The following is a 19775-nucleotide window of genomic DNA, read 5'->3' as shown; positions in this document are numbered from 1 at the left end:
AAAAAAAAAAAAAAAAAAAATATATATATATATATATATAAGAAGATATAAAACACTTTTTTTTAAAACAAAACTTTAAACTCGTTTTCAAAAATGTCAAGAAACCTTTAAATGTATTACAAAAATGTACAGCAGCATCTTAAATATAAGGCAGTTTCAGGTTTTCTCAAAACATTCATGAACAGTTGTACAAAATGAAAAAAGAGAAGTAAAAATATTTACAACACTAAGCACAGACTGACAAAGAGCCTGAGATGGATTTCAAGATCCATAAGCATCTATGTTTTTGATTCAGCCATTTTAAATATCCATTTCAACGTCATTCAGCGGAGTTCTTTGTATTAAAGTGAAACAGATATAGAAGAATAATAGAAGAGAACTGGCTGCAAATATGTTTGTCTTTGGGGAAGTTAGTTACAAAAGTAAAGAGTACAAATAAATTGTGAGGAGAGTCTGACTGAGTATTAAGGAGCCTAAGCTTCTTAACTCAATATTGGCACTGAATTTTTGATTTAAATTATAACAGAATTTGGGACTTGACCAAAATGAAAATGACAAAGGGTTTAAGATGAACTCTTTTTTAAGATAAGGTGAAATATACACAAGAATGGAGCTCAAATATACACATGGTAAACAAATATGCAACAGCAACATTATACTCAGATATACATGCACTCATGTATATGTAAAATACAACAACATTATATATTTCAGTTGCTTAAAATATATGTTTTCTTGGCTGCAGTATCTGATTGTCAAAGCAGACTTTATGTTATACTGTTGTTTTGGTTCTGCGGATTGGAGAATGTAATAAAACCCTTTGGAAGTACAGTTATATTTCCAGCATGTCCATTATCCACAATGGATATTAATTTCAGATACAAAATCTGTATCAAAACTGTATGATACTTCTAATTAGTTTTTTTTTCTTTTCTGTTAAAACTGTACTTCTGTATCCTTATCTTTTAGGCTAGACAGATAGAAGTGCAATCTGGGATTGACGACAACAGATAAATACAAAGTCAACGAAAGACAGAGATACAAAAGCTACATTCCATATACTATACATTTTTCAAGTTTAGAAAAACCAGTAGGAACTGAATGCACCTTTACAGCATCATGGCAATGCTCTTTATTCGGCTTCAGGATGTATATACGTCAAGGATATTCAAGTCTGGATCCTTTGCTTTCTCAGGATTTGTTAGGTTTGTACTTAAAACTAATTTCTTCTTACTTGGGATGCTCTGGAAATATAAACACAGGGATTGTAGTTAGTTACCTACAAGAGATAAACCAAATAAAACCTTGGGTTTGCATTGAATTTAACATGGGAATAAGTAAGGCATTTTATAAATGTCTGCTAACACAAAAATTCCTGTTCTTTAAGCCATATGTGAATATATCACTTTCAGAATCTTATATGTTATATATATAGTGACACGCACATTTGTGCCTACAAAGTAAAGTATTATGCAGATAGCCTGAGTTAAAACAAGTTAAAGATCAATATGATATTATAGATCAAAGGAATTAAAGGGAGGTAACGGACCAAGGTAAGGTTCTCAAAGAAGTGCGGAGCTGGAGTCAGAGTCTGGGTCAGGGGGGATGCAGGAGTCTTGGGAGCAGGATTGCTGGGCCCTGCGGTACTCCTGGAACTCCTGTCTCAGGGCATTGAAGCGGGCCTCACTAAGGGAACGACTGTACCGGTGCTGAGGAGGCTGGGATACTATGGGAGGGCTTACGGAGTACAGGCCTGAGAGGAGAGGAAAGGAGCAGGAGGAGGATGAGGAAGATAAATTGAGCAGGATGGGTAAAGTTAAACTGGTTCAGTTCAAGGGAAACTTCATTTGGCATTACATTTGGTGTGGGGAATGACCAAACATGCTCAAAGAGCTGAAGGATGAAGTTCTTACGTTTACTCTGGAAGTCCTGGAGGCCAGTAGTGGAGCGGGGGCGATCTTGCCTGAACTCCCTGCCTCGCCCAAAACCTGCATGGGGCCGCTCCATCTTCATGGCCTCCAGGATGTCGGGATCCACAGAGCATTCCACAGCATCCCACTCGTAACTCTCATCTACAGAGGTATTTCTTCTAGACGCACACATATGCAACAATACACAGTGAGATGTACAAAATGACAGTGATATAAATTTGTACAAAACAAAATAAGAAATTGGTAACCGTTCTAGCTGTCTTTGCTGAGGTCTTGCCTCATGCATTTGTGTGTCAGCTTCACCTTTTGGACCTCTGTTCTCTCACGTCTTTGTCCGCCCTGTGCATCTCACTCTCCTCGGTGGTCTCTGGCGAGCTGAGTAAGGTTGGGGTGATAGAGAGAGACTGGCGTAGGTGCCCGTGTCCATACGGTCCCACACTACCCCTTCCACTGCTCTGGCTGGCGTAACTGGCTCTCCCCCCATCACCTCTTATATCCCGGCCTTCTGTCTCTGTGAAGCCCCTAACTGCACCCATCCCTTTGTCCACCTGTCTTGGAAAGTCTTGCTCTCGTCGGGGGAAGGATGTATGATATGGTGAGGGCCAGCTGTAACCTCTGGGTAGGAAAGGCCTTGGCGGACCCATTCTGGGTTCTGCAGGATGCTGGTAGTCCACCCTGGCCACTGGTCTGGTAGGGCCAAAGTGTCGAGAGGGGTCTTGTGGGACATTCTTATGCTGAACTGACCTGAGTGTTTCCTGATAAGACAGAGGCCACCTAGAGGAATCTGGAAAAACTGTTCCCTGTCGACGTGGATCTGATTCCCTCCTGGAAGGCAGGGATGATTCCATGTGTTGTGGTGGATCTGGGGCTGAGGGACCAGGTATGTGATAGGGGGGTTGCATGTCAGCTCTCTCAATATGCTGACGTCTCTCTAGACTGTAGTTGGTAGGAGGCTGAAAGGGCACTGTCCCTCGCCATGATGGACCAGACATGGGATAGTAACGTGCAGGAGTGCGACCCAAACTGTATGATTTGAGCCTTATGTCTGGTTGGGGAAATTCATCTCTGTAGCAGGTCTCAGAGACATAAGTTCTTGGATTTTCAAAATGTTCCCATCTAGAACCTAAACTAATGGACTTTTTTAGGAAAGGACGTGGTTGCCCGACTCCAGAGAGGGTCCTACAGGGACCAATGCTGACTGATTTCTTCATGGAAGGCACAGGAGCCTGATAGATCCTTGAGGAGATCATGTTTGTCCAGTCACCCTGAGTCTGAGGTCTTTGATATTGTTCAGATGTAGAGTCTGGACATTTGGAAACTATTGCTGCCATGCTTTTAGCTGTGTTAATTAATGTCTGTGCCAGACCACGCTGAGTAAATTCTTGTTTTTGAGACCATGAACTCTGAGAAAGCAAAGGCTGAGAACTCTTTTCCTTTTGTTTAGATGGTGAGAAATCTTTATTGCTTGTGTCTGAGGTACCTGATTTATTACAAGTATCTCTTGTTTCTAATTGTGAACATGGTTCAGAAACTGGAATACTTCCAAGTTTAACATGTTCTACAGGTATGTTCAGGGTGCAAGGCTCATGAACAGCCGCATTGTGCTGACTAATATTGGTCTCAGTGTGGTCCTGACCATGTTTTTCCCAACTCTTGGGTACAACGTCAGGCTCATCTCTTAACAGTGTCCCAGTTTTTGCCTCGACAGTGGGTTCAGCAGATTCCGAAGACTCAGTTACTTCTACAGGATCATCTACACTCATTTCAATGAAACCCGGAAGACTCAAGTATTCCAGGATAGTGCTTGTCTGCAGTGGGGACATCCGGGCTGGTTGGGGAGCAAGCTTAAATTGAATTGATTCTGACATTCTTGAGAAATTTGACTGATCACTTTCTGCCTCATTTTCCAACAGGGTCAGGGGGGATATCCGACTGGGGCTTTCACTGAAGACACATTTGTCACTCTTTCTAGATCGAGCCCTGATACCCTCTTTCTCTTGCTCGCTGTAAGGCAATATGGAACTGGAATTATCACTCACTATGACTTTTCCCTTTGCTCCTACTTTCTGATGATCGTAGGGCAATGTAGAGCAGCCTGATGGATTACGACTCAGTCTGTCTTTTTGAACAGCCCTTACTTCCTCCACGTCTGTAACACTTTGAGTCCTGGGATCAAAGTAATGTGGGTTAGGACCAGTATCTCTATCTTCTCCTGCCATGACTTGGTGCAGCTCAGATGGTTGAGGACTCAAGTGGGCAGGGGATGTTGATCTAAATGCTGGAGCCTCTTTTTCAATTTTTCTTTCTTGCAACCATCCTTCCTCAACTAAAGTACTGTTGGGCAACTCCTGCTCCTCTTTCAAGTGACTCTCCAGGTGTCTAGCTCGTGCCCCACTGAGGTTGGTTCTACTATGAGAGGGTATGTCCCTGGTAGGAGAGAAAAGTGAGATAGAGGTATATTGTGTGGCTGGTGAATGAGAAACAACTGCTGCCATTGAATCTTCTACACTGGCAATGCCTTGTTGACATGTATGAGGGTAGAGTGAGCAAGGTGTGTTCCCTTCAGACAGGCTCTGCACGGGCACCTGGCTGGTGGGGGACGTCACAGGGCTTATGTCCCACTGGATGTATGTGGAAGATAAAGAGGGAAGTCTCTCCATGGGACTGCTGGTGTTGCCGAAATAACAGCCCCTTCTATAGTCCGATACACGCTGGGCAAGACTGCTGGGTCGAGTTTTTTGCCGTAAATGGATGTCTTGGGGCTTCCAAATAGGGTCTTCAGACTCAACACCTTTCCATTTTCGTAAAGGACTTGCAGACTTGGCCCGCCTCTGTTCTCGCTCATGCGCCTTTCTGCTGGACGTGTAGTTTTCTAACTCCCTCTCCATTTGCTCACGTTCCTTCAATAGCTTTAAACATTTGCTTAAGTTGTCCCTCTCTCTTTCACCATCCAGTTGAGTTATCATAGTGCTGGGCTCTGTCAGCTGGCTGTCTCCATTGATGGGCTGATAATGTGCTTGGTGGAGCAGCCTCTCTCTCTCCAAAGCTTGAGCTCTCCTGGTTAAGCTTGGAAAGATGTTCTCCCCATGACTAGCACGTCTGTATTGTTTTAGTGAGTCACTTGCCCTCTTTTCACTGCAGTCAGAATAAAAGCTGGCCCTCTCCAACAATGCCTCAGAGCAACCCTGCTCATCATCAGAGTAGAAACAACCGTGACGCGAGAAGTTTCTGGCCATTGCCTTCACCCTGCCAGGGGAGTGAGGAGGTCTTTCTGGATCTGGAGAGTCCACTGTCAATGCTGAGGGCATCGTTCTCGGTTTATCCCTCTCTGAACTTACAGGATTTGATTGGTTGGACTCTTTAAACGACCCATTGTTACTCCCTCCACCACTGCCTCTATCAGGGGATTGTGGGAGCTCCTTTTTGATTTTTTTTTTTATGTGGGTTGGTGTGGAGTTTTCTAGGACAGGTTGGATAACGAAGCGGCCATCAGGACTTCTCGATATGGACTCAATAGCAGATGTGGGTGATGGAGATCCCCCAAAGTGGCTCTCAAACTGGGTGTAGTGTGGAGGTGGAGAGGATGAGGACAGAAGCTGTTTTCTCTGATCCTGGTACTCACTGCGGCTGCCTTTATTAAAAGAGGAACGGTCTGAACGATCGGAAGAGGATGAGTTGGGGAAGAAGTTTAAGGGAGGACACAGCTTTAACTTCAGCACACTGTCGGGACTGTCAGAAGGCGAGTGAGCTCTGAGGAGAAAAAACACAAGAGAACATTTAGGGAAGGAAGACAGGAAGACTTCATCCCTTCAGGTTGCCGTTTCAAAAGCCAACTGTAGTACAGTGACAAAGATGAAGAAGCATAGGAATGATACATGCATTGCAAAGATGGACACTTACTGTGGAGACGAACTCTTCTGGATGGCAGAGGGGATATCTGAAATGGTGTGGAGGGTGTAAAGTTCATATCATGCCACAGATAATGAGTCATAAGATGTAGTGACAAAAACAAAAACAGCTCCAACAGAAACAGAGATGCAATGGATAACAACACCACTGACGTCTGAGAACAAATACATGAATTCAAATATGTCATGTATCAGTCTCTGAGGCATTGAATGTCATAGAAATTGATAAGGAATGGACTTTAGAGTCAAATCATTGCTGACTGTACATAAACATTTGTTTAATTACCAGTGCCGATCCTAGACTTCTGGGGGCGCTACGGCTGTCGAGTGAGTGGTTATGAACGAAAGAATGAAACGCATTTGTCCGTGTTTAACTCCGTCTCGAATCGCGCTCGCGGAAACCACTTGAGAAACAGTGTCTCTTCCGCGGCTCGGCACACTTTCAACTCATTTTTTTTGTCTCAAGCAAGACTGTACGACATTCGCGTTAGATAATGAGTCATAAGATGTAGTGACAAAAACAAAAACAGCTCCAACAGAAACAGAGATGCAATGGATAACAACACCACTGACGTCTGAGAACAAATACATGAATTCAAATATGTCATGTATCAGTCTCTGAGGCATTGAATGTCATAGAAATTGATAAGGAATGGACTTTAGAGTCAAATCATTGCTGACTGTACATAAACATTTGTTTAATTACCAGTGCCGATCCTAGACTTCTGGGGGCGCTACGGCTGTCGAGTGAGTGGTTATGAACGAATGAATGAAACGCATTTGTCCGTGTTTAACTCCGTCTCGAATCGCGCTCGCGGAAAGCACTTGAGAAACAGTGTCTCTTCCGCGGCTCGGCACACTTTCTTTTTTTTGTCTCAAGCAAGACTGTACGACATTCGCGTTACATGATTTGACTGATTTTTACATAGAAAGGGCAACAGTGCACCACATTAAAAGAAATGATCATTCATGGACGGCGCACCGCATTAAAAGAAATTACATAAGCGGTTTTCATAACCGCTGGCCAAATTCAAAAACGAAACTAAAATTAAATCATCTTTGAGAGCAAGGGGGCCCCCTAGTGTTTCGGGGGCCCTACGCAGCTTGCGTATTTTGCGTATAGGGAGAATCGGCTCTGTTAATTACACAATCCATGTATCTGAATGCTGCAGCTCCAAATAACTTTGAGCATGCAAAAAGCTTCAAAATGTGTTTGTAGTGGTGTAATTTCAGTTGAACAAAAAAATAATTTTCAATACCATAACAATGACCCTGTAAATTTTATCACTGCTTTTACCATCTCTCTTTTTCCTTCGCCGTTGTCTCCTTCTACTATTCATAACACAAGCTGTCACCAGAGAGAGGATAATGGCAACAAACAGGAAACACACGCCCCCAATCACACCAGCCAACAGGGGCTCAGGAACAAAGGCCAGGAGACTAGGCGCTGATGGATACATCTCCATACCTTAAGGTCACACATTACATGTTATCTATTAATAATATAATAAATCAATTAACACAAATCATTTATACCAATATTACACTTCTGATTTCTTGAACTTTCAATTTCTCATTAAACCATATTAAAATTCCACAATATTCATTAAATCAGTAGTTTTCCCAAGCTTCATGGGGCCTGAGAAAAGCCGGAGATATGTCAATATTACGACAAAATACAGATTTCCGAGTTCGTCTCACCTTCAGTAGAGATGACAACTGAGTCACTGGGCACACTGACCTGTTTGTCTCTACGAGACAAAAGGCGCAGCTCATAGTTTGAATCCTGTGGAAACATGAAGAGAAAATGACCCATCAAGTGAATACGAATGGCAAAGAATAGGTTCATTCAACATCAAGCTGCAATATTCTCAATATTTCACACATTTTACCTTCACAAGTCCCTGTACAATCAATTCAGTCACATTAACAGCAATCTCTCTGTCTATAGTGACCCACTCCCCCTTTCCCCGTTTTGCTTGAAGTACAAACGAAGTTAATGGTGGAGACTCTTCTAGAGGTGGCACCCACTGCAGCAACACACCCAGTGATGTACGATTGGCTGACAGCAAGGTGGGAGGGGACAACATTGCAATGGTGGTTACCACAGTGGGAGCTTCTGTTGGAGGTGCTGCAATGTAAAAAAACACAAGGATTTACCTCAGCATGCTAAATCATACATCTTGGCCCAAAGGTTTAGAATAACGTTAAAGCCCACCAGGGAATGTTTTGAATCAAATAAGAATACAGATCTGAAAAGAAACTACAGACAGTCTAAGCATTACCATGTATAACAGAGTTCCTCAAGTGCTGGCCTGGAGGGCCATTGTTGTGCAGAGTTTAGCGCCAACTCTAACTGAAGACACTGAGCAAGCTAATCATTTAAGGGAGTTGCTACAAAATTAAATGTCGGTGAGTTTGATCTGGGTTTGTGCTAAAGAGGGCAGTGGCCCTCCTGGGTTGGATCTGAGGAACCTGATGCATAAGATTCATGTCTGCATGTGTAGAGCTAATGGATGACCTCATAAAGTGCATAGTTTGTAAATGATGTACAAACAAATGCTGACCCAGTGTCCTGATGGTGACAATCTCACTGAAGGGGCCAGAGCCCAACTTGTTTTGAGCAAGAACGCTGAACTGGTAACTAGTGGCAGCTTGCAGACCTGTCACCAGCAGTGAGGTTTTGGATGTTGGCACAGGGATTGATGCCCATTCATGCTTGCCTCTCACAGTAGGCTTTACCCTGATACAGAGAGAGATCAAATATTAAATTGAGTCAGTCCCATCGATATTGTAAAAAGACATCACATTTAGACTGGTATATACATTTTTAGTAATGTACTGGGGCACTGGTACGGCCTTGGTACAATGTACAATACAATTAATCTAATGCTGCTGATGCATTCAATTTTAAGTGACTCACCAAACAGTAAATTTCTGTGTGTATCCTCCATCAAAGCCCGGCTCCCAGGACACATTGGCCTGAGTAAACCCTGGATCCACAGACAAGGAGGTAACAGCATGGGGACTTGTGCCTGAAGAAGACAGAGCCGATAATACATTTAATTTCGGTCTCATTTGATTTTCTTCAGGTAAATGAGGGTTATTTTTATTAACGGGCATCTATTCCCTGTTCCTCTCACCTAGCACTAATATTGTTGTTGAAGCAATGACAGTGGCCACACGGTTGGAGGCAAGACATTCCCACGCCCCCTGGTGGTCCTTACTAAGTGGACGCATGACCAAAGAGCCATTGGATAAGACTGTAAATGGAGAGCGAGGGGCAGGACCAACCTAGAGTAGATGATAAAGAATCAAAAAGAGACTGAACCAGCATCCGAGGCTTTTAGTCACTGCCTGTAAATACATACAGTATGTGCTTTTTTTTATTTTAGTTGATATACACACATTTCATACATCACTGAGCTGAAACAAACCGAAACCTTACCTTATTCCATGTGATGTTAGGGGTGGGATCTCCCTGAGACTGACAGGGTATCACCAGCTCCCTGCCTACTTCCTGTAGGTACTCGGCACGAGGTGAGACACGGAATGAAGGGGGGTCCTGTACACATCACCAGATTGCAAACAAGAGAAATGGTGTCAGCAATCAGTGTCAGGGCAGTCATTAATAATGCATTTCAATATGTGGTGACATTTATAAGTAAATGGCAACCTATATAAACATTTAACAAAGTATTTTCCATTTTAGATATATGGTGTTCACCTTCAGGATAACTTTGGTAGGTTCTGATTGGCCCATGGTCCCGTAACTGTTATAGGCTGTACAGGTGTACATGCCCACTGCATCATCATTGGCTGCTGTTATGAACACTGAACCCTCAGAGTTGACCATCCATCCTGGATACTAACCAATCAAGAAGTAGTATATAAAATGATCTTATATAGGTCACAATGAGATGTTTGATAATGTAAACATTCATAATGTACCTGCTCCAAGTCCAAGGATGCTCCATCTTTGGTCCAATTCACATACAGCATAGGGGGCTCGGCTTGAACTGGGCATATGATCTTTCCCCCCTTTCCCGCGGGCAGATAAGTCTCACGGGGCATCCGTACCACTCGTGCTGGATCTTTAAGAGAATCAGGTTTTTAATCTATCATTTGTATTGTTAACCAATTAAATTTGAACCTTTAAACTTCTCTAGCTCTTTTTACCTAGTTTACATGAAGCAAGATTTGAATATTTAAAACATATAAAGAATCCAGAACCAACAAATTGCAAAGCACTCACGTTTAACTTTGAGGTAGGCAGACGCAGAGGGCGGAGTCATTAGACCATTGGTGGGTGTGCAAGTATAATTCCCAGAGTCCTCAGGGATAAGACCCGAAATGAGGAGGGTCCCATCCACTAGTATTTTCACCCGTGATTTCAGAATTCTGTAAACACAAATATGCATCCAACTGAGGGGCAAACAGAAATTGCAAAAATACCAGACAGTTAATTCACTGGACACCGCGGTTGACCAATCAGAATCAAGTATTCCAGTGAGCCTCATGATATTGTTATACATTTCAAGTTAGTATTCTGGTCACTTACTTGATGTGATACACATTTTGTCCTTGTTTCCACCACTCATACGTGAAGTTAGAAGGATATGCTTCTGCTTGGCATTGCAGAATTGCATCCTGGGACATGTTCATGGTGGTGTCCTCAGGGGGAATGATGATAATTGGAGGACCTGGTTGAAAGCAAAGGAGCATGCATGTGAGACAGAATGTGTAAAAGCATGCATGTAATCAGCTTTGACGGGCATTCAGATCCGAGGAGGTGAGATTTAGGCTTAAGTACCAATATGCATTGTGCTAAAGCACTACCACCAAAAGAGGGCAATGTTTGCTCATTGAATCACACTACAGTTTGCCAGAATAGTTAGTTGCTCTAAATTCTTATGCTGTGTACAAGACATATGTGAGATATTTCTTTTTTGTGGACTTCAACCATATACCGCATTCTGTTGCTCAATGTTCAGAAGATGACAGATGAAGAAACAAAATGGCAATGCTAGCATCCACTTTGCAGTTGTGCGATTATCAACAGAAAACACTGTTCTTTATCAACACACAATCATGGAATTTACAATCATTAATGCATTTTATTTTCTTAAAGTGCACATCTTTCTCAGTGCACATCATACACACATTTACAGCGAAATGCTCTGACTTAAAGTGACTGTTGCACAGTAGGAAGTTCTGACTTTCAGATCTGACTGGAAGCTGCAACAGTTCTCAATGTGAACCAAGCCAGTTGCAAACGATATGAAGTCAAGATTAAGGTTATTCAATTTGCACACAAATCCAACTCCACCAAAGATGCCAGTGTTCTCAGACCCAATGCTGCTTAAATGCTTAATACCCTGCAAGCCTATTTCTATTTACTGCTGAGTTTCCTCGCCCACGTGGACAAGACGTGGTGTGTAACTGACCTTTGACCTGCAGCTGGGTGATATGGGTAAGGTTCCCTTCTGAGTTGGATACGTGACACTTGTATATTCCTGTCGTTTCCCTGGTAACCTTGCTTAAAGACAAGGTTTCATTGAGTACCTGTTGGGGAAAATTAATGTTTAGGTGGTAAACGGGAGGAGGAATGAGGAAAATGTGAACAGCCCAAAGTGAACTCTACACTCAAGTCAGCATGAAACAGGATTTACAAGTAATCATGCTTCTGTAATCCAATGTATTTCTGAGTAAAACAGGATAATCTATGTGGAAAAAAAAATCTAGATTTGATTTTATAAATAACTGCACAATGAAAAGCTTGTTATATATCAAAATGGAGATAGCTAGTTGGAGGGGGAGGGATTCATGAATCACTCACAATAAGACTAAAAACATGTATAAAGAAAGCAAACAGGGTCGATTTTGAATTCATGTTGACTTTCAATGATCTTTATTAATGACCAATCAACTAACAAGCTCTGTGTACCTGAATTGCTTCTTGTTTTTCAGCATCACTACCATCTTTTCTCCAGATGATGGTGGGTTTGGGGTTTCCATGAGCATCACAGTGGAGGGTGAGAGATTCACCCAACATGACTTCCAGAAAGGCAGGAGGAGTCTTTATGAATATCGGAGGAGCTACAACAGACATAAAAACCATCAAATCCATGTTCATCAAAAAGCAAAGCAGAGCATAGCAAAATAAAATGAAATAAAATAATAAATAAATAACATAAAATAAATGTGTGATATTAAAAAAATATTAAAATGAACTAAAAACAATACAGAAATAAATATATACATAAATAAAATAAAATAATTAAACTAAATATTATTAAAAAAAATAAAATAAATAAATAAAATAAATGTGTGATATTAAAAACAATATTAAAACAAACCAAAAACAAATAATGAATGAATGAATAAATAAATAAATGTGTAATCTGGCAGACAATTCTAATATCACACTAATTAGACTGATAAGAACCAGTCACCAGTATACAATAAAATGCAGCACTTAATTATCTAAAATCATTGCGTTACACTGAGTAGAGCATGTGTTCTTTAACTTTCTCAAAGAGTAACATGCTATTAAGTGATTTGCAAGTGATGAAAAATCTCTAAACACGAGAAGGAAAAAAAAAAATCATATTTCCCCATAACACTGTCAACACAAAGACAAGTTTTCCAGCACAATCGTAAACAATGACAGCTTTCAAAACCGCTGTAAGCTGACACTGTGCATATAATGGGTGAAAGCAGGCCGCACTGGAGAGATTTGGACTGTGAGCGTGAGTTTCTGTCCTCTGTATTCATTCTGATCGCTCACACATGCTACAGAAAGACGATCAGATGCTAAAAGCCAGTCTGAGCCCTTCACGGAATTCACACACCAGTGCTGAAGAAGAGTGTGTGTGTAGATTTAGGTGGAAAAAGTAAAAAAAAAATGCTACGATTAGTTGTGGGTGAATGGATGGAGAGAGGCAGATTTTTAAAGCCTATTGCATGCGTTCTGTTGATATCAGAACAAAACATCATCTGCATCAAACACTGACGTAAGTGTCATGAAAAATGAGACAGGATTACGCAATTCTCACTTATTCACTGCAACAAAGCTTTCACATGAGCTCCAGATGCTGCTTTAATCAAAAGTTGAATCCTTTTTGTAGGAGTAACACAATGCTTTATGATGCCGGTAGCATGAACATGAAACATAAGAGCACCGTCATAAAATATACATTCTCTTAAACAAATGCATGTTCCCTTTCTATGGAACCTAATTGTCACAAGATAAATTTTTCAAGATACTATTACGTTCTAGTACACCACCAAAACAAAATCAAGACTTTGTAAAAGAGCATAATAGGACCCCTTTAATATTTTGAATTAGATTTTATTTTTTATATTTTTTGCTTTCATGTTAATTTTAGTTAGTTTTAGTAATTGTGTTATGCGTTTTGTCATTTTTATTCGTTTTTTTTTAAGTCTATATTGTTTTTATTAATATTTATTTCAGTTTTAGTTAAGTACGTCAAGTTAAACAAAATGAAAATGAGAAATATACTAGCTGAAATAAAATAAGTTAAATTTTTTTTATATGTTATTTTATTTCGGTTAACATTTATTTGATTTCAAGTAACATATTTATGGTTTAAGTTTTAGTTCTAGCTTTAGCTAACAATAACTAATCTTTATGAAGTAAAATATCACAGTACAATTAATGTTGCAGGTAATTTAACAAAAAATGGTTTATATAGTAAACAATCATTTGGAATTCCCAATTTTGCATAATACAGGGAATTAAAATTATATTTGGAACTTGATGAAAAGTAACACAAACCAAAAAAACTCAAATTGGCAATCAGTGTAAAAGCATCTTATGAAACACTTGACTGTAAACAGTAAAACGTTATGAAACTAATAGTTTTGACATGCAAAGCCATTATACACACACCTTAAACAACTGGATAAAAAAAACATTAACCTCAAAGCATTTCTTATCCCACCTGAGATGGACAGGAAGTTCCAGGTGCCATTCTGAAACTCATCTGTAGTTCTATCCAGCAGGAGAATCCGACACTCAAACCAGCCCTCATCCTCCAGAGTCAACTTATCCACCAGAAGAGACGCGCCGTGGCTCAAGGACACACGACCTGCCCCGAAAATCAGAGACAAGCAATTATTCATAAGTACTTTGAGAAATGAGATAAAGATAAGAAAGCACACAAAACTGCAGCTCAAACATTAGAGCAAACGCTAGCAACTCATGGGTTTTGATTCCCAGGGAATGTGTGAACTTAATAAAAATGTGTACCTTAAATGCAATGTATGTTTTGTTTTTGGTATAAAAGTATCTGCCAAATGCATAAAACGTAAATGTAAAACTGCTGCCCTTTGTATTCCAAAAACCACATGCATAACTGAAACCACCAATGCAAATCCAAATGAGATTATTACAGCCCTGTTACTTCACAAGCCAATGAGGAATTTAATATATTAACACTGAATTTTGATGCGATATGGTGCGATTTTAATTTTTCCTTTCTCTTTGGAGTGTCATATTAAAAGAATTTGCCACTGATGATTCAAACGCGAGTTTTGAGCAGTGTAGAGTAGCGCTTGTTGTTTGTCGTTTTTCCGATCACAAATGCAGACATGGTTTTACGTTTACGAAGCCCGATACGCAACGCAATGCGTAAAAAGACAGTGTAAGTCATTATAATCAGTAATTATGTGTCCACTGGAGGCAACAAATGCCTCGTTTATAATGGGTTTTATTGGTTTCGTCTCATCGCTCCGGCCGGGACATGGCATCACAGTATGGCAAGGGGCATAAAATTTCCGTCACGCGCTTGAGGTATTCGGCCAATCACAATCACAACCACTGGATAGCTGGCCAATCAGCGTACACCTCACTTTTCAGAATGATGAGCTTTGGCGGGGCATAGAGGAGAAACAATGATGTACAGTAGATGGAAAATAATGTGTTTTTTAGCCTTAAACCGCATAAACACATTGCATTACACCAAATACACAAAATAATGTCCTTTTTAGCAACATCATATGACCCCTTTAATACAGATGAGTGTCTGGAATTGAAAGTTATTAAGAGAACATTGCTATGGCCTCAAAAAAATAAATAAAACAATTCACCACTTTTTTTGTCCACCAAGTAAAATTTATATGCTTGATCACTATTTTACATAAAGTACCAGTTATATTCATGCAATATAATTAATTAATGCAATGCACAACTAAATCATAGAGACAAGAAAATATCAGCTGCACGCAAATCGTCTAGGTTACTTGTGTAACCCTCGTTCCCTCCCGTGCTGCGGGGCGGGGTGCACGTGGCGAAACACGCACGCCAACTGTCATTGGCTTGTTTAGTTAACACTCGAAGGTGATTGGGCTCTCGGGCGAGATCCCATTTCGTCAGTCACGACTGACGTAACGTCGAACGTGACTGACTGAAAGGGAACTGAACATCTCTCTGCATGATGTAACATGGTCAGCTGTTTTCCACATATCCACAGACTCAAAACAAAAACAATCCCACAATGGTTATTGAAGTATGATATGAATGGAGCAAACAGACACACAAATCAGTTTCAAAGCACTAGAAACAGTTTAATCTACTACTAGAAACTTTTTGAAACATGATATGTGTGTTGTCTGGTTACTGGAATCTGGTTTTTCAACCTCGACTTCTCCCTCTACTTTCATTCTGCTTTTTTTCTGAATTCCAGGGTTGTAAATGATGACACACTGATAACGCAGTGGATGCCGGCTGTGAGTGTGTTTCCGCTTTGCTGGAAGCAGTGGTTAAAGTTTTAAAGTAAGCCAAGTTCCCGAAAATCATACTGTGACAATTTAATGCGAAATGGCTACAGCTGAGGAATTATAATACAAACACACCTGGAGTCTGACATCCCGCTGAACCCTCCAGTGATGTGTGCAGGTGTGTCAGCGTTAGATTTACACCTCCAGACTTCGGTCAAGCATCACAACCCCTAAATTTATGCACTGAACTTCAGTGTGTAACTCTTCTCGCACCATTTGTGCTTATAACAAGAATGATTCCGCAAAATCCTTTAGATTGAGTAAAAATCTGGTTAATATCTGTTGCTCGGTCAACAACAATCCACTCTTTGAACAGTAAGAATCATCCAATTCTGATCATATGTGGGACACAACAGTACTTTAAAGTTAAATCCAGACTGAAGAACTGAAGGCCTGTCCTAACATGTCCTATCCTTTATCTTTTATAAAATATGCTGCATTATTCTTTGCTTGGCAGGCCTATTCATCACATCTAGAGTGCCTATAGGAGAGAAAAACCACAAATGAGATCTATTTTGATATCTCAGTTGTTTCCAGACAATACTGGGATTCAACGGCCAAAGTCTGCAATCAAAAGTCAGAGATCTCATTATGAACTCAAACAATTCTTATCAAATGATCTGAGCTGCTATCCATATTCGCTTTTATAGCTGTTACTGTTGGATAACTATGTACCTAAAACAAAATAAGTAATCAAATAGACACAAAAAACGAAATAAAAATACACAAATAGAATTAATTTTAGGAGAAACATCTGAGACAAAGAAGTCTCTTCTGCTCACCAAGGCTGCATTTACTTAATCAAAATTACAAAATAAACAGTGAATATTAGAATTTAAAATAACTGTTTTCAATTTAAATATATTTTAAAATGTAATTTATTCTTGTGATGCAAAGCTGAATTCTCAGCAGCAATTAATATGCTGATTTTAATATTGTGATTTGCTGCTCAAGAAAAAAATTCTTATTATCAAATTTGAAAACAGCCATGCTGCTTAATATTTCTGTGTAAACTGTTTTTAATATTTTTAAGTTTCTTATTCTCACAAAGGCTGCATTTATTTTTATTAAAAATCCAACAAAAATAGTAACAGTGAAATATTACAATTTAAAATAAATGCTTTCTGTTTGAATATATGTTAAATTGTAATTTATTGCTGTGATCAAAGCTGAATTTTCAGCATCATTACTCCAGTCTTCAGTGTCACATGATCTTTCAGAAATCATTCTAATATGCTGATTTGCTGCTCGAGAAACATTTCTGATTATTATCAATGTTGCAAACAGTTGTGCTGCTTCATATTTCGGTTTGTTCCTGCTTTTCAGGAACAGGCCGTTCAAAAGAACAGAATTTATTTGAAATAGAAATATTTTGTAACGTTATAAATGTCTTTACTGTCACTTTTGATCAATTTAATGCATTATTGCTGAATAAAAGTGTACATTTCTTTTGAACAGAAGTGTAACCGTGACTCCATTAAGTCCAAAAAGAGCAACCTCTGAGCAACAACAAAAGCAATCCTGACTGCTAAACATAGGGTCATTTCCTCAGCAGGTGATGGCTTCATTGAACAGGAACCGAATAACAATCAATCAAGCAAAATTCACAGCCCGAGGGGTTATTTTTCAAACCCGCCACACAATATAAACAACTAACTATGAGTAACAATTAAGCCCGGTCTAATCTCAGAGCTGCTGCTGTGGAAGTGATTTTGCATAGATAATAATTGTCTGATCTCATCCTTCAGAAGCGTCCTTTTCACAGAGAGCGGCAGCCGGTGTGTGTTTACTGTCATTAAAAGGTTCCTCTCATCCAGGGTCAGAGGGGGAGGGTGCTTATTAAAGCAGAAGAGAGGCTAAAACAGGCCAGGTGTGGTGGATCTTCCACAAATATATGCTGCTGTCTCTCTCCTTTCTATTCCTGCAATGTCCAGTTGCTTTGGCTGATGCTTTAGGGCATAGAGAAGCACTAAATGGACATGCATACAGTCAATTAAACATTGAACAAATTTATATGCACACACACTGTGACTGTGTGGTTATCAACACTCATGGTTATTGGACACTGAGCTCTTTCCGGCCACGGAATGTTTGCCCATCAATGAGAACAGAATGGAACTGCCCCCACCCCCCCTTAATTCTCTCAGGTTTCCATAGCGATGGAACCTTGGGGTGGGAGTTTGGATTTGAATTCAGTTGCTGTAGAAACCCAATGGGGTAAAGGAGGGAGGGGCGGGTCACGGGGAAACGTTTGTGCTGGTGATTTTGAAAAATTACACGTGGGGTTGGAGGGGAAAAAGCGTGTTTTGATTTAAGTGGATGAAAGGGTCGAGAAACGGGTGAGAGTGAATTACAGAGAGAGAGAAAAAAAAGTGTTTTTATTTGAACTGAGACAATGACTGTGAGTGACAGATGCGGGTCTGTTTGGGTTTAAATGTGAAATGCTGCGTTGCTTTGTACCCACAGGCCTTTAAAAATACAAAATACGTGACTGAAATAATAAGTGCACAACATCTAATGCAATTAGACTCACTGTCATGATGTCACCTCTTGATTATTTTGACAAATATTAGACATCTCTACAGGAATGGGCTCTTAATGATCCCACAGGGCGAGTTATTGATGAACAAAAATTGAATTACTGTCGCAAGTGCATAACATGAATTCCAAAGAAGGTCCTTCTGGATCAATGATGAACCCTCAACAGCCAATGTGCGCTCGGTGACCCTTGACCCCCTCCAACCTCCAAACCTCCAATGATTTTCCTCCAGACACGTCCATCATTGCGCACGGGTCAATACTGACATGATGGTCGGTCAGCAGGACCCCGGCGACCAATCAGAGTCTGCGGATTCCAGACATGCGGGGTCCAGGACAATAAGAAAAGCTAAAATAATATTAGCTAAAAACTATAAAGCTAAATTTTGCTAAAAACTATAAAGCTAAACATTGCTTTGCACAATAAAATAAAATAGAAAAACTAAACAAATTTTTGCTAAAAACCATAAAGCTAAACGTTGCTTTGCAAAAAACAAAACAAATATATATGTAAAAAAAACTAACAAATAAAAAAAACTAAATAAAGGCATTTCCACTACATAACATTGTGTAGTTATAACATAACTAGCTAAAAACTATAAAACTATAAAGCTAAATTCTAAAAACTAAACTAAACTAAATAAAATAAAATAATATTTCTCATACTTTTCTTTTCCTGTCCTGCATGATTTTAAATGTTTTTATTGCTCAACATCCAACCAGGCCTTTACTCTTTGCTGACAGATCTTACTGACATACTGTCCTGTGTAGCGTCTGGCCCAATCAAAAAACACAATTTTTCATTTGATTTAACAAATCAGTTATTCATTAGATTAACAAGTCGTCACAGACCCCTCACCCAATAGACTGGGCGCCAGGATGTCTGCGAATGACCACAGGCCACTGGTTACCATGGCAACCCCGACACCTTTGCTAAGACCAGAGCCATTTACGACCTGATGGAATGTGAGTAGGGAAAATCACTGCATGTTCCATAGCAAGAGGCACAATGCACAGTAGAAATTGACTTTTCTACTAATTAATCCATAGGAAAACCTTTCTTTGAATGAACACACATAGCCTTCAGGTCATCGTGTATGTTGTCTTTGAGATTTTATACTGTTTTATGCAGGCTTGTGATGGAAACACTCATTCCTGTCATCCTACATATATGTAACCCTACCATGTTTAGTATCTATGAATTAGTCTTCTGATGATCTAAACGAGAGTGTATATTATATGTTGGTACATAGGCAATACATTAGTGTCCTGAGAATCTTTAGTAATTTCGATTCAAGTTCCATATGCAAATTACCATGCCCTCACACAAAGGGTCATAAAAACTCCCCAGTATCTCAAAACTCCCACTTGGGATACAGGCCTTTCTCATTGGACAAGCCCATCTTGAGAGGCGGGAATCTTCTCCGACCTTAAAGGCCTCACACCATGTGACCCGCCCAGAGTCAGTGGTTTGTTTGAATTCTGAGAAGATGTGAGAGACAATGCTCCAGGACATCCTTAAGTACGTGCCAGGCTTCGGCCTTGACTTTTCCATTCACCAAAATTCTCTGACTCAAACTGGTTCTTTTTCATC

At 40.1% G+C, this 19775-nt stretch overlaps 1 protein-coding gene across 1 annotated transcript in view; it reads right to left on the bottom strand.

The window, feature by feature from the left end:
• Positions 1-682: 682 nt before the first annotated feature.
• LOC107699646 (uncharacterized) overlaps positions 683-19775 on the bottom strand; it is a 47708-nt gene continuing 28615 nt past the window's right edge. Inside the window, exons 4-22 of the mRNA XM_016500966.1 lie at positions 13807-13953; positions 11787-11938; positions 11287-11404; positions 10401-10542; positions 10095-10240; positions 9791-9933; positions 9567-9707; positions 9288-9404; positions 8983-9133; positions 8763-8874; positions 8407-8582; positions 7732-7970; positions 7541-7625; positions 7137-7307; positions 5832-5868; positions 2235-5681; positions 1914-2089; positions 1550-1753; positions 683-1244 (exon numbers count right to left, since the gene is read on the bottom strand). Coding sequence (XP_016356452.1) covers positions 1563-1753; positions 1914-2089; positions 2235-5681; positions 5832-5868; positions 7137-7307; positions 7541-7625; positions 7732-7970; positions 8407-8582; positions 8763-8874; positions 8983-9133; positions 9288-9404; positions 9567-9707; positions 9791-9933; positions 10095-10240; positions 10401-10542; positions 11287-11404; positions 11787-11938; positions 13807-13953 — 5891 coding nt within the window. The 3' untranslated portion in view covers positions 683-1244; positions 1550-1562. The remainder of the gene's footprint in view (positions 1245-1549; positions 1754-1913; positions 2090-2234; positions 5682-5831; positions 5869-7136; positions 7308-7540; positions 7626-7731; positions 7971-8406; positions 8583-8762; positions 8875-8982; positions 9134-9287; positions 9405-9566; positions 9708-9790; positions 9934-10094; positions 10241-10400; positions 10543-11286; positions 11405-11786; positions 11939-13806; positions 13954-19775) is intronic.

This window comes from Sinocyclocheilus anshuiensis, unplaced genomic scaffold, assembly GCF_001515605.1.
Source record: "Sinocyclocheilus anshuiensis isolate Anshui unplaced genomic scaffold, SAMN03320099.WGS_v1.1 scaffold714, whole genome shotgun sequence".
Classification (NCBI taxonomy): domain Eukaryota; kingdom Metazoa; phylum Chordata; class Actinopteri; order Cypriniformes; family Cyprinidae; genus Sinocyclocheilus; species Sinocyclocheilus anshuiensis.
This window is presented reverse-complemented; position numbering and strand designations above follow the sequence as displayed.